This window comes from Oryx dammah, unplaced genomic scaffold (assembly GCF_014754425.2).
Source record: "Oryx dammah isolate SB20612 unplaced genomic scaffold, SCBI_Odam_1.1 HiC_scaffold_25, whole genome shotgun sequence".
NCBI lineage: Eukaryota > Metazoa > Chordata > Mammalia > Artiodactyla > Bovidae > Oryx > Oryx dammah.
Window position 1 is genome coordinate 71,224,500 of NW_024070209.1, and position 14,418 is coordinate 71,238,917.

General features: G+C 42.7%; 1 protein-coding gene across 2 annotated transcripts; it reads left to right on the plus strand.

Moving 5' to 3' along the window:
* The first annotated feature begins 36 nt into the window (after nt 1-36).
* Nucleotides 37-14,132, plus strand: SUPT7L (SPT7 like, STAGA complex subunit gamma). 2 transcript variants are annotated; one of them, XM_040224381.1, is made up of 6 exons: nt 53-283; nt 1,103-1,201; nt 2,457-3,074; nt 7,672-7,996; nt 8,864-9,101; nt 11,847-14,132. In XM_040224381.1, exons 3-6 carry the CDS (start codon nt 2,662-2,664, stop codon nt 12,107-12,109), a joined length of 1,239 nt encoding a protein of 412 aa, XP_040080315.1. In that variant the 5' UTR covers nt 53-283; nt 1,103-1,201; nt 2,457-2,661; the 3' UTR covers nt 12,110-14,132. The 2 variants fall into 2 exon arrangements, with proteins under 2 accessions (XP_040080316.1, XP_040080315.1); XM_040224382.1 differs by lacking the exon at nt 1,103-1,201 and having other exon boundaries at nt 37-283; nt 11,847-12,615.
* Nucleotides 14,133-14,418: the final 286 nt, after the last annotated feature.

Consider the following 14,418-nt stretch of genomic DNA (forward strand, 5'->3'; position numbering starts at 1 on the left):
AGGTTGCAACCGTGTCGTAATGACTTCCTGCAGCGGAGCCTGATTGAGAAGACGCGCTTCCGGCAGCCTTGAACCACTGGTCAACACACCAGCCTTCCGGACCTGATACGACCCTTGTCTCAGGCCTCTCGGAGCCCATCAGCCGCCCAGTTCAGTACCTGCGAAGTGGCAGTCCATAGTGGAGCCTCCTTGCCTCGGTCCAGGTCCACATCTCCCTGTGTGTGGGCTGCCTCAGCATTAGACGACCCCAGGACACTGTGATTGGCGCCCGAGTCCGCTGATGGTGAGGGAGGAGCCCTGATGGGGATGTGGGCATTGCTTGTGCTTGATGCCTGTCCTTCCTGCTCCTTTGGGTTAAGTTAGTGGAGAGGGCGATTTTTGTTGTCACTTGCTTCATTCATATATTCGTTCCTTCTTTTATTCTTTCTGAAACCAATTGAGGCAGCATAGTGTAGTTGTTAAGAGTGCAGACCCTGGATCCAGACCATCTCGATCTTCCCTCTCAGCTGTTTCCGACATTAGGCAAGACAGAAGGCCTCAGCTTCCGCGTCTGAAAAGTGGGGTAATAATAGTATCTACCTCTTAAAAAAAAAAAAAGATATCTACTTATAGAAAGGTTGGGAGAATTGAATTAACAGTAGAGGCAAAGACTGGCATGTAGTAGGCACTCAAATCTTAGACACCAAGATCACAGCTGTGAGAGACAGATGGAAGAATAAAATTGAAACAAGTACTAGTTTAAATACAGGGATAAATGCTGTGATGGAGACATACAAAGTGCTGTGAGACTTAACAAGGGGAGATGTGTTGGGGAGGTGATAGAGGGTGGTGACTTAAATCATACTTAAGGATGAATACAAGTCTGCCAGGGATGTGGCAGGTAGCAAGGCATTGCCTGCAGAGATCACGTCATTAGGCTGTGGAAATGCATGGCATTTGCAACCAGAGAAGTCTGATACTGTTGGAACTAAGATGGTCACTTTCTTCAGGAAGTTCCTCCTTTGTGTTTTCTCACTGAACTTGGTCTGTGTCTCTAGAACAGCACTGACCACACACTTTAATGTTGAAACATTCTTTTCATGTTTTTCCTCCCTCACCTCAGGGTAAGGACCTTGAATTAGTCTTTATCTCCTCACATGACACTTGGCATTTGATAAATATTTATTGAATTTGAAGAGACATGGGCAATGAGTCTGGAAAGGTGAGTTGAAGCTGGATTGTAATTGGTGTTGAATGGTAAATCAAAAAAATTTGATGTTTTTCCAGTAGTCAATGGGAAGTCATTAGGTCTAAGCTTAAAATATTAAGTCTAGCCTCACTACAGGCTTCCCTGGTAGCTCAGCTGTGGTAAAGAATCTGCCTGCAGTGTAGGAGACAAGGGTTCGATTCCTGGGTTGGGAAGATCCCCTGGCCAAGGGATAGGGTACTCCAGTATTCTTGAGCTTCCCTAGTGGCTCAGTTGGTAAAGAACTTGCCTGTAGTGTGGGAGACCTGGGTTCAATCCCTGGGTTGGGAAGATCCCATGGAAGAGGGCATGGCAACCCACTCCAGTATTGTTGCCTGGAAAATCCCAAGGACAGAGGAGCCTGGCAGGCTGCAGTCCATGGGGTCACAAAGAATTGGACACGACTGAGCAATTAAGCACTGCACAGCATCACTGTAGAGAATAGATTTGATACAAGGAGAGACTAAAGGAAGGGATATTATTTAAGAGATAGCAGATATCTGAGATTCTTCCCTATGAATGTCAGAAGTTGAATGCATAAGACCGTTTAGGATAGTGGTTCATAAACTTTTCCACCAGGATTAAAGGTTCCCATGCTTGGCACGTATGCATGCATGTTACGTCACTTCAGTAGTGTCTGACTCTTTGTGACCCTTTGGACTGTAGCCCCTCCGGCTCTTCTGTCCATGGGATTCTTCAGGCAAGAATACTGGAGTGGGCTGCCATTTCCTTCTCCAGGGGATCTTCCTGACCCAGGAATTGAGCCCATGTCTCTTACTCCTGCATTGGCAGGCAGGTTCTTTACCACTCGTCCACCTGGGAAGCATTCACAGATTAGTAACCACGTCAGGAATTCCCTGGCAGTCCAGTGGTTAGGACTTGACACTAAGATCCTACAGGCTGCACGGCACAGCAAAAGAAAAAGAAAAAGAAGAAAAACCTTTTCCTATCTTTAACTCTACTCCTTTTTCTCCTGTGGATCCTGGAAAGATGTGTCAAGATACTCTGAGAAATATTCCAGGTCTCATTTAAGTGTCTTGCCTTGCAAATCATTCAGGATTGGTAATAAGTTAGTGGGGTGAGTTGGAAAATATGGACACTATAGCCTAATATACTCTTGCAGCTATTAGTCTACTAAAGACCCAAACTCTACCTTGTGGTTCAGTCCAGTAGGAATTGTCACAGTGTATGACTGTGATATTAACAGTTATATTTCTCTTAATTTCTTCAGGAAGAACGTCCTTGGTCCAACAGTGTTGCTGACACTGACTTTTTCTAAGTGGTCTTGAACTGCCTAGTTTTTATGTCAATACCTGGCTAGACCTCGTATTCCTCACTACAGAAGCCGTTAACCTGCAGTTGCTAGAGATTTTAAAACACTGCCTTTAGGATACCATCCACATTTAACTTGGGAGCTCTTCCTTTGTAATTCCAAAATGTTGAGATACTGGGGAGAGATACCAATCTCGTCAAGCCAGACCAACAGAAGTTCTTTTGACTTGCTCCCTCGGGAGTTCCGACTGGTAGAAGTCCATGACCCGCCTCTGCACCAACCCTCAGCCAACAAGCCCAAGCCCCCCACTATGCTGGACATCCCCTCAGAGCCCTGCAGCCTCACCATCCACACCATTCAGCTGATCCAGCACAACCGACGTCTGCGTAACCTCATTGCCACAGCGCAGGCCCAGAATCAGCAACAGACAGAAGGTGTAAAGACTGAAGAGAGTGAACCTCTTCCGTCCTGCCCTGGGTCACCTCCTCTTCCTGATGATCTCCTTCCTTTAGATTGTAAGAATCCAAGTGCACCGTTCCAGGTCCGGCACAGTGACCCAGAGAGTGACTTTTATCGGTAAGACAAGGTTTTGCTATATGTTACTTTTCTCTAAAAATCTTCCCAACAACCTTGTTAAGCATGTCACCACATTTCCAGGAGGAAACTGAAGATGAGAGTAAATGACTGGGCCAAAGTTGCTCAGGTATTAGTGGAAAGTCTAAGAGTTGAACCATGTTCTTCCAAATCCAGAGTCTGTATTTTTTTATTTTCTGAAATGCAGCAAATATTTATTGAGTACCTAATATATGCCAAGCACTTTACTAGGAGCAAATTTCTACACTGGTTTGTAAAATAGGCCATGGTCTCATAGTCCTCCAAATCTAGTTTTTCTTGTTAATTAAAAGATATACTGTGGGTTTAGCTCGTTGTCCTCAAAATGAGATTTATGGACTTATTCTCTTACTTTTAGGAATCCATGAGTTCTATACAAGAATTTTTAAATAGTGTATTTTCATTTTGATAACACAGTTCAAGAAATAATAGTATAACAATGTTCCTGATCCTTGCTGCTCAAAATCTGATCTGAGATCAGCAACATCAAATTCACCTGGGAGGTTGTTAGAAATGCAGAGTGTCAGACTCACCCAGACCTCCTGAGTCAGAATTTTCCTTTTAACAAGATCTCCAGAGATTCATACGTAAATTTCAATTTGAGAAGCCCAGGTCCAAATCCTCTGAGTGATTGTCTTAAAAGCTAGTGCTACTCCTGGATTTCAGTATGAAAGTTTGCATTTGATGCCAAAGAAGTACTTTTGTCTTTTCATTTTGAAATTTGTCAAACCTACAGAAAAGTTTAAATAATAGGATGACAAAAACACAAATACCCTTCACCTGGATTCAACAATTGTTAATATTTTACTACATTTACTTTCTCTCACATATGTATAAGTGTGTATACACACATTTACTCACAAATATACAAACATTTGTGTATACATATACACATAGACACACAGTTCTTTTTTTGCCAAATCTGTTAGAATTGTAGATATCACAGTATTTCACCCCTAAATTCTTCACCTTAGCCTAAAAATAAGGAAATTTCCTACATAATCCAATAACCAGTATCGCATCAAAGTAAGTAAACACGAATTAAGTACTATCATCTGTATTCAGATTTTTCCAATTGTCCCCAAAATATCTTTTATTAGGTATGTTTTTCCCCAGTCTTGGACCTAATAAAGATCATGTATTCCATTTCATTGTTATACCTCTTTAGTGTCTGTTTTTTTTTTTTTGAGGTATAGTTAATTTACAATATTAGTTTCAGGTATTCAGTTCAGTTCAGTTAAGTCGCTCAGTCGTATCCGACTCTTTGCAACCCCATGAATCGCAGCACACCAGGCCTCCCTGTCCATCACCATCTCCCGGAGTTCACTCAAACTCATGTCCATCGAGTCGGTGATGCCATCCAGCCATCTCATCCTCTGTCGTCCCCTTTTCCTCCTGCCCCCAATCCCTCCCAGCATCAAGGTCTTTTCCAATGAGTCAGTTCTTCACATGAGGTGGCCAAAGTACTGGAGTTTCAGCTTTAGCATCATTCCTTCCAAAGAAATCCCAGGACTGATCTCCTTCAGAATGGACTGGTTGGATCTCCTTGCAGTCCAAGGGACTCTCAAGAGTCCTCTCCAACACCACAGTTCAAAAGCATCAGTTTTTCGGCGCTCAGCTTTCTTCACAGTCCAACTCTCGCATCCATCCATGACCACAGGAAAAACCATAGCCTTGACTAGACGGACCTTTGTTGGCAAAGTAATATCTCTGCTTTTCAGTATGCTATCTAGGTTGGTCATAACTTTTCTTCCAAGGAGTAACCGTCTTTTAATTTCATGGCTGCAGTCACCATCTGCAATGATTTTGGAGATGTTCAACACTGTAATTCAATATTTGTATAGATTATACTCCTTTTAAAGTTATTATAAAATATTGGCTACATTTCCTGTGCTGTACAATATATCCTTGTAGCTTATTTTTTTATACCTAGTAGCTTGTACCTCTTAATCTACCCCATCTTGCCCCATCCTTCCCTCTCCTCACTGTTAACCACTAGTGTGTTCTCAATATCTGTGAGTCTGCTTCTTTTTTGTTGTGTTCACTAGTTTGTTTTAGATTCTATATATAAATGATATCATACAGTATTTGTCTTTCTCTGCCTCTTTAGTGTCTTTTAAGCTAGAATAACATCCCCCTTTTATAATACATGATATTAATCTTTTTTAAGAGTTCAGGTCATTTGTTCCAAATCAGACTGGATTTGCTGATTATTTTCTCAAGATTCAGATTAAATGTTTGGTAAAACTGCTTCATAACTAATTGTATTGTACATCACTTATTGCATCTGCCTGTTGATGATGACAGTTGCTCCTATTTTAATTGTCCCAAACTAATGAAAAAAGTAGAGAAATGGACTTCTTGTGTAAGGTTTGCAGTTGGGCTAGATTAAGGCAAGATGATGTCATGGTGCATTGTCTAATTGGAAGTTTTGAAGACACTGGAATAGTGAAAAAGGGAACGAGAAATGTGTCATTACATGCTTGGCACATATTGGTATCGATGTGCCCAACTTCAGAATACTTACTCTTTAGCAATCAGTGGCATCCCACTCCAGTACTCTTTTCCTGGAAAATCCCATGGACAGAGGAGCCTGGAAGGCTGCAATCCATGGGGTCGCTGAGGGTCGGACACGACTGAGCGACTTCAGTTTCACTTTTCACTTTCATGCATTGGAGAAGGAAATGGCAACCCACTCCAGTGTTCTTGCCTGGAGAATCCCAGGGACGGGGGAGCCTGGTGGGCTGCCGTCTCTGGGGTCGCACAGAGTCGGACACGACTGAAGCGACTTAGCAGCTGCAGCAGCAATCAGTACCAACTTTACATTTTGAGAGCAATTGAGCTTTTACAAAATAATACTGTCCCTCATATTAAATTGATGCAATTATTTAGAATTTGTAGTTTTGTGTCAGTTTTCTAATTTTAATTGTTAGGAAGATTCTGTGAACATCAGAAGGTTCAGTTCAGTTCAGTCTCTCAGTTGTATCCGACTTTTTGCAACCCCATGAATCGCAGCATGCCAGGCCTCCCTGTCCATCACCAACTCCCAGAGTTCACTCAGACTCCCATCCATCGAGTCAGTGATGCCATCCAGCCATCTCATCCTCTGTCGTCCCCTTCTCCTCCTGCCCCCAGTCCCTCCCAGCATCAGAGTCTTTTCCAATGAGTCAACTCTTCGCATGAGGTGGTTTTATATATATTTAAGAGACTGTAATAAAAATAATTTGCATCAGTTATGGGGCTGCAGGAAGAATTATTTTCCTTTAAAATGGGTCCACATATTAAGTAAAACAGTACTGATTTAGCTCTGTTTATTAGGCACTTCTGAAGTCTTTAGCTTTTGGTCCAGAGAAACTGGCCATGGGAAATGATGATATAAACAGTAAATGAAAAATTACTTGACAGCTGGTTTTCTTATTTTCCAGTTATTAGGTGAATTGCAGTAGTTGCTACTGAGCAGATTATAGCAGCGTGGGTGAATAGCTCCTCAGGCACTCTGTACAGTAAGCACGGGGTGACAAATGAAAAGTGTTCTGGGAAGAGTCATTTTCTGTACCCTATTTTATTTTTATCTGTTTACTTCCTTTGTCAGGGGAAAGCAGAAGATAGGAAATTTCAGGAGAACAGGTAAATTATTAGGAGCTTGTTAAAAGTTACTTTTAGGAAATCAGACAGCTTTTGAAGTTTTTTTGTTTTGTTTTAGAAAGATAGGATTTTTGCCACAATGATTAGGTGCAAAACAGAGTATTATGAAGAACATAGGATCTAGAGTCAGAAGCTCTATTACTTTATATTACCAAAAACATTTGGCAAATCACCTCCTCTGAACTTCAATTTCTTCACCTGCCAAATAGGAATAATAATATGGACCCCTACCAATTTCACAGCATAAAGTAGGATAAAAATGCTGTGTAAGCGATTGTTGTTCAGTCTCTCAGTCATGTCTGACTCTTTGCGACCCATGCTGCAGCAAGCCATGCTTCTCTGTCTTTCATTATCTTCTGGAGTTTGCTCAAACTTAGGTCCATTGAGTTGGTAATGCCATCCGACCATCTCATCCTCTGTTGCTTGTAAGCAATATATGTTTTAAACTGCTTTTATAAAATTGAATTGCTTTCCTATTTTACAGATGGTTTGTTGCAGTTAAATTCTAGAGGTTCATATATTGCCCAGCATGTGAGGAACCTATGCTATGCTGAAAATGTGCACCATTGAGCTATGCTCTTAAAATTTATCAGATCCTAAAAGTGATCAAAATCAAGCAATTGATACAAGAAGATGGGAACTTACTTTTCAGTAGATACCCTTTTATGCTGTTTACTATAAACACATATCACCTATGCAAGCTTTATGTAATTGGAATTGCTCAGGGATATGACTGTGTGTCCTTGAGACATGACCTGAAATGGCAGCAAGGTAAAACTGGACTATATAACCTGCCTAAAATTATCCTGGAAAATTGAGCCAGACGTTTGATTAGGGTTGTAAATCACCTAGGAAGACAGGACAGGTCACCCCTTTGCAAGAGAACCAATGACACTCATCGTGTCTCCACTTTCAGGGGGAAAGGGGAGCCTGTGACTGAACTCAGCTGGCACTCCTGCCGACAGCTCCTCTACCAGGCAGTGGCCACAATCCTGGCCCACACGGGCTTTGAGTGTGCTAACGAGAGCGTCCTGGAGACCCTGACTGATGTGGCGCACGAGTATTGCCTGAAGTTCACCAAGGTGCTGCGCTTTGCTGTGGATCGGGAAGCCCGGCTGGGGCAGACTCCCTTCCCCGACGTGATGGAGCAGGTGTTCCATGAAGTGGGCATTGGCAGCGTGCTCTCCCTCCAGAAATTCTGGCAGCACCGCATCAAGGACTATCACAGTTACATGCTGCAGGTGAGAGGATCCCAAGGAGGGTTGCACAAGGATGTGTGATCTGGGGCTGTTTAGTGGGATCCCTAACACTTGCCCTAGGGTGCAGAGCACAGGGCCTGGAATAGAATGAACTTAACTTGACTTTCCTCTTGGCCCCGGCTGTGACCCACACTGACCTGGCCAGACCCAGGGTTCTTCTTCAGTCAATGAAATTATAGCCTGCTTTTATTCAACACATATTTATGGAGTGCCTATTGTGGAATTCAGCAGTTTAATAGGACAAGTTCCTTGAGCTTGCATTCTTGTTGAGAGAGAGACAAAAACAGGTAAACAATGATCAAAATAATTTCAGATGGCGTTAAGTGTTATGAACCAGGAGCAAACAAGTGAGATGACACTGCTCTCAAAGGTAGAGTGTGATGGGGGAGACGGCGTTTTTGGTTAAAACCAGAACTATCTTATCTCTCCCACCCTTGTGGCCTTAGGCATTTTGTTCACTGTTTTGCTTTCCCCAAATCGGAAATATAAGAAATTCATAACACCCAATCAGCTTTGCTAAGTGATCCAGATGTCCTGTAGCGCTCATTAGCCACCTGTTGTGTCAAATATTAGTTTTTATAGCCAAAAATGCCACCTTTCGTCCCAGTTCTGATATAATACATCTAAATATTTTACCTTTATGTACCTTTTAATTAATCACATACACATTCTCTGCCAAACAAATTTTCTTTACATGTCCCTGTCATTTATGAATTTCAAACTCAAATTCCTCCCATTAGCAATGATGCCTTATTTGTATTCATATTCTGTTTTCACAAGATGCCACAAGCTGACTATCCAACTTGCTTTTAACGTTCCTTTGGAAAATTGACTCTTGCTTGCCAACAGATTAGTAAGCAGCTCTCTGAAGAGTATGAGAGGATCGTCAATCCTGAGAAGGCCACAGAGGACACGAAGCCTGTCAAGATCAAGGAGGAACCTGTGAGCGACATCACCTTCCCTGTCAGTGAAGAACTGGAGGCCGACCTTGCTTCTGGAGACCAGTCGCTGCCCATGGGAGTTCTCGGCACTCAGAACGAGCGCTTCCCATCTAACCTGGAGGTCGAGGCTTCACCACAGGCTTCAAGTAAGAGAGAACCTACCCATCTTGATTCTGGGAGATGTGCCAGCCTCAGTACTTTTTGCATTTCAGACTCAAAGTCTGGAGATGGAAGAGTGAAAGTAGGGATGGGCAGGGGAATGGAAAGTCTAAAAAGAAATATAGCTTCACTGATAGAGATATAAACATTCTCTTCCTAATTAGTGAAGAGAGAACTAGCACAGCTTTACAGGCATTCTTTGAAAATATTCCTAGTTAGGATGCAGATGCAGTGCTACTGTCTTCAGTTCAGTTCAGTCACTCAGTCATGTCCGACTTTCTGCAACCTCATGAACTGCAGCACGCCAGGCTTCCCTGTCAATCCCAACTCCCAGAGCTTGCTCAGACTCATGTCCATTGAGTCAGTGATGCCATCCAACCATCTCATCCTCTGTCATCCCCTTCTCCTCCTGCCATCAATCTTTCCCAGCATTAGAGTCTTTTCCAGTGAGCCCGTTCTTCGCATCAGGTGGCCATAGTATTGGAGTTTCAGCTTCAGCTTCAGTCCTTCCAATGAATATACGGGACTAATTTCTTTTAGGATGGACTGGTTTGATCTTGCAGTCCAAGGGACTCTCAAGAGCCTTCTCCAGTACCACAGTTCAAAAGCATCAATTCTTTGGCGCTCAGCTTTCTTTATAGTCCAACTCTCACATCCATACATGACTACTGGAAAAACCATAGCTTTGACTAGATGGACCTTTGTCAGCAAAGCAATGTCTCTGCTTTTGAATATGCTATCTACGTTGGTCATAACTTTCCTTTCAAGGAGTAAGCATCTTTTAATTTCACTGCAGTCACCATCTGCAGTGATTTTGGAGCCCCCCAAAATAAAGTCTTGACACTGTTTCCACTGTTTCCCCATCTGTTTGCCATGAAGTGATGGGACCAGATACCATGATCTCAGTTTTCTGAATGTTGAGCTTTAAGCCAACTTTTTCACTCTGTTTCACTTTCATCAAGAGGCTGTTTAGTTCTTCTTCCCTTCTGCCATAAAGGTGGTGTCATCTGCATATCTGAGGTAATTGATATTTCTCCCAGCCATCTTGATTCCAGCTTGTGCTTCATCTAGTCAGGCATTTCTCATATACTCTGCATGTAAGTTAAATAAGCAGGGTGACAATATACAGCCTTGACATACTCCTTTTCCTATTTGGAACCAGTCTGTTGTTCCATGTCCAGTTCTAACTGTTGCTTCCTGACCTGCATACAGATTTCTCAGGAGGCAGGTCAGGTAGTCTGGTATTCCCATCTCTAAGCATTTTCCACAATTTCTGTGATCCACACAGTCAAAGGCTTTGGTGTAGTCAATAAAGCAGAAGTAGATGTTTGTCTAGAACTCTGTTTTTTCAGTGATCCAGTGGATGTTGGCAATTTGATCTCTGGTTCCTCTGCCGTTTCTAAATCTAGCTTCAACATCTGGAAATTCATGGTTCACGTACTGTTGAAGCCTGGCTTGGAGATTTTTGAGCATTACTTTAAGCGTGTAAGATGACTACAGTTGTGCAGCAGTTTGAACATTCTTTGGCATTGCCTTTCTTTGGGATTGGAATGAAAACTGACCTTTTCCAGTCTTGTGGCTACTGCTGAGTTTTCCAAATTTGCTGTTACTCTCTTGATGACAGTTAATCCAGCTGACCCCGCTAGGTGGACAGATGGCCTCCTGTTCTCTGTATTCTGGTCTTCCCTGGTGCTTGTGCTGAGTTAATTAAGGCAGCTTCCAGACAGGTGGAATAATGTTAATTGCTCAAGGATGTTTGAACAGTTGGGGTTCCTTGGTCAGAGTAATACCAACAAGTGGAACCTGAAAAGGATTAAAATAGGGCAACTCAATTATAGGTAGCTGGCTGCTTCTTCCAGACAGACTCTGTGATGCCCTTCAGAACCAGATGGCTCAATGATCCCTAAGTCAGAAAGACTGCAAATAACTCTAAAGGCTCAGTTCTTTACAATTTATTTATTTATTTATTGGCTGTGCCATGCAGCATGTGAGATTTTAGTTCCCTGATCAGGGACCAAACCTGAGACCCCTGCAGTGGAAGTCTTAACCACTGGACTTCTAGGGAAGTCCCAGTTCTTTAGAAATATAGATTCTGTCATCAGTGACCTAACGATGCAAACAGCCAGTCTTTCAGTGTAGCCTAAACAGAATTAGACCACATTTTCAAAGTACTGGGCAGAGAGCCTTTCACCATGAGAGATGTAATAACCACAGAACAGCATTGCTAGAAGACACAGAGGCAGGAGAGCCAGAAAGAAATTCTTGCAGACATAGGGGTCATGTCTCTTTTCAGCAGTCTGGGAACTGCTACCACCATTTTGTAATGATCACTAACTTTTCATAATGTGAGAGAGAACCAGGGACCCAAACACAAGGTAGAAAAACAAGACAGCCCTGAAAAAAGACAGGCAAATGTAATACTTGCCTAAGAACCCATGGTTGTGCCTGCCTTTGAACCAAGAGTATTTCCACCTGCATAGCTTTAGTTTCCCTGGTTTAGAGGAAATGGAGATGGATGAGGTGAGGTAAAGGAAGGGGAGGAAGTGGAAAAGAAGATATTTTGAGTTGGTAATTTTTTGAGCAGAGAATAACAACCGTATTCTCTAGGCAAATAGAGAATCAGAATGAAAACTAGTTCAAAGGCCATCAACCAGCCCTGGGTGGTGTATGCTACCTGCTTTGTTCCAGCCTTTCTTGCTGCTAGTTAGTTCTGTGTTCTTTTCCATTCCCAGGTACAGAGGTAAATGCTTCCCCTCTTTGGAACTTGGCCCACGTGAAAATGGAGCCACAAGAGAGTGAAGAAGGCAACGTTTCTGGGCACGGCGTGCTGGGAAGTGATGTGTTTGAGGAGCCGATGTCAGGCATGAGTGAAGCTGGGATCCCCCAAAGCCCTGATGACTCAGACAGCAGCTACGGCTCCCACTCCACTGACAGCCTCATGGGCTCCTCCCCTGTTTTCAACCAGCGCTGCAAAAAGAGGATGAGGAAAATATAAAAAGCAAAGAGGGAGACCTCTCCAGACCTAGAAGACCCAACAGAAACTCTGATGGATTCTAATTTGTTTCCACAAATAAAGATTGAACTCTTAAACACAATGGGTTTTCCTGATATCAGTGGAGCTGGATTTAACCAAATAAGTCTACTTTTACCTTTTGCATCCAGTTTTTGTTGTTTTCCACAACCAAGCCACCTTTCACAGATATCACACTGGGATGGTGATCCAGAGACCAAAACAGTATCCCTGACTTGTCTTTACCATGTGACAAGTGACTTGGCTTCTCTCAACCTGTTTCTCTTACACAACCAAGAAGAATCACACTGGGTCTGGCCTACACTGCAGGGATATTATGAAGATGAAGATGTTATTAAGCTTCACAGCTGTGCTTGAACAGACTCACATATATGCTGATATCAGATGTCAATCTTTTTCTTTTAACTTGCTTCATTTTTGGTTCAAGTCATTGGGAATCCAATGGAAATAGCTAAACATTGCACAGCTTATCTATCAGTAGTCTTTTTTTCAAACTGTTTCTACTGCCCACAGAATCTCCTGTGAAACCACAGCAGTCTGTGAACAGCCTTTTTGCTTATCTAAATAGCCCTCTCCTATTTCAACCATATATATTTTTCTTCTTCCTTCTCTAGACTTAGTCCATGTATTCCAATCCTCTTTATTTCCAGTCAGACTTTTTTTTTTTTAACATTGAGTTGGCCAAAAAAGTTCATTCAGGCTTTTCCATATGCTATCAGTTCAGTTCAGTCGCTCAGTTGTGTCTGACTCTTTGTGACCCCATGAATCACAGCACGCCAGGCCTCCCTGTCCATCACCAACTCCCGGAGTTCACTCAGATTCACGTCCATCGAGTCAGTGATGCCATCCAGCCATCTCATCCTCTGTTGTCCCCTTCTTCTCTTGCCCCCAATCCCTCCCAGCATCAGGGTCTTTTCCAATGAGTCAACTCTTCACATGAGGTGGCCAAAGTACTGGAGTTTCAGCTTTAGCATCATTCCTTCCAAAGAAATCCCAGGGCTGATCTCCTTCAGAATGGACTGGTTGGATTTCCTTGCAGTCCAGTGGACTCTCAAGAGTCTTCTCCAACACCACAGTTCGAAAGCATCAATTCTTCGACACTCAGCCTTCTTCACAGTCCAACTCTCACATCTAAACATGACTACTGGAAAAACCATAGCCTTGACTAGACGGACTTTGTTGGCAAAGTAATGTCTCTGCTTTTCAATATGCTGTTTAGGTTGGTCATAACTTTTCTTCCAAGGAGTAAGCGTCTTTTAATTTCATGGCTGCAGTCACCATCTGCAGTGATTTTGGAGCCCAGAAAAATAAAGTCTGACACTGTTTCCACTGTTTCCCCATCTATTTCCCATGAAGTGATGGGACTGGATGCCATGATCTTCATTTTCTGAATGTTGAGCTTTAAGCCAACTTTTGGGCAATCCAGTATTTTCAGCATATACATTTTTCAGTTGCTCTTTTCATTTTCTCCTTTTTGAATGATGAAACTAACTGATGGCTCATCAGTCTGCCTGCAATGCAGGAGACCTGCGTTCAATCCCTGGGTCAGGAAGATCCCCTGGAGAAGGAAAGGGCAACCTGCACCAATATTCTTGCCTGGAAAATCCCATGGACAGAGGAGGCTGGCAGGCTACATTCCATGAGGTCGCAAAAACTTGGGACACGACTGAGCGACTTTCACTTTGTGAATGAAGCAAACAGGACCTGTCTGCAGACAGACTTGTGCCTGTTTCATTTGTTGCATCTGCTTGGCCATCAGAGGACAGTGGTCCATTCCTTTACCAGAATTCTACATCTGCACATTGTGCTTCTACTGGATGGGCAACCTCTAAAAGGCTAACAATATGCACCTTTCTGCTTTACGTCATGTCCTGAACAGTTTGACTGCTGTTACTCATCCATTGCAGTATCTGCCCTACTTGGCATCTGATAGTGTCAATCATTATTTATTAAATACTTGATGTAGCACAGGAATAATCAGGAGTAATTAGCAAATGTGTGCAAGTTAAGTACTACTGGTTTGGTTTGGGGGTGCAGAATACAAGTCTTGTGAAATTTAGAGTACTCTTTTAGTATACGAAAAATCAAGGCCCATATCACTGAGTGCCTTAAATGTCTCAGGTATTGGGAATAAATATGAATGCAACAGCAACAAGATAAGGTTATGATTTAAACTGTTGCCAAAGCATTTATAAGTTTGCTAATTGGACATCCTTGGCACGTTTAAACCTTTCCTGTTCCAGGTTTAGCTTCATTTCCCCTTATTTACTTCC

Bases quoted from the DNA above. Each gene is read 5' to 3' on its own strand.
- SUPT7L (XM_040224382.1), top strand. From the start codon at position 2,662: ATGTTGAGATACTGGGGAGAGATACCAATCTCGTCAAGCCAGACCAAC. The intron at 3,075-7,671 runs GTAAGACAAGGT...CTCCACTTTCAG, and splicing joins CCAGAGAGTGACTTTTATCG to GGGGAAAGGGGAGCCTGTGA. The intron at 7,997-8,863 runs GTGAGAGGATCC...GCTTGCCAACAG, and splicing joins ATCACAGTTACATGCTGCAG to ATTAGTAAGCAGCTCTCTGA.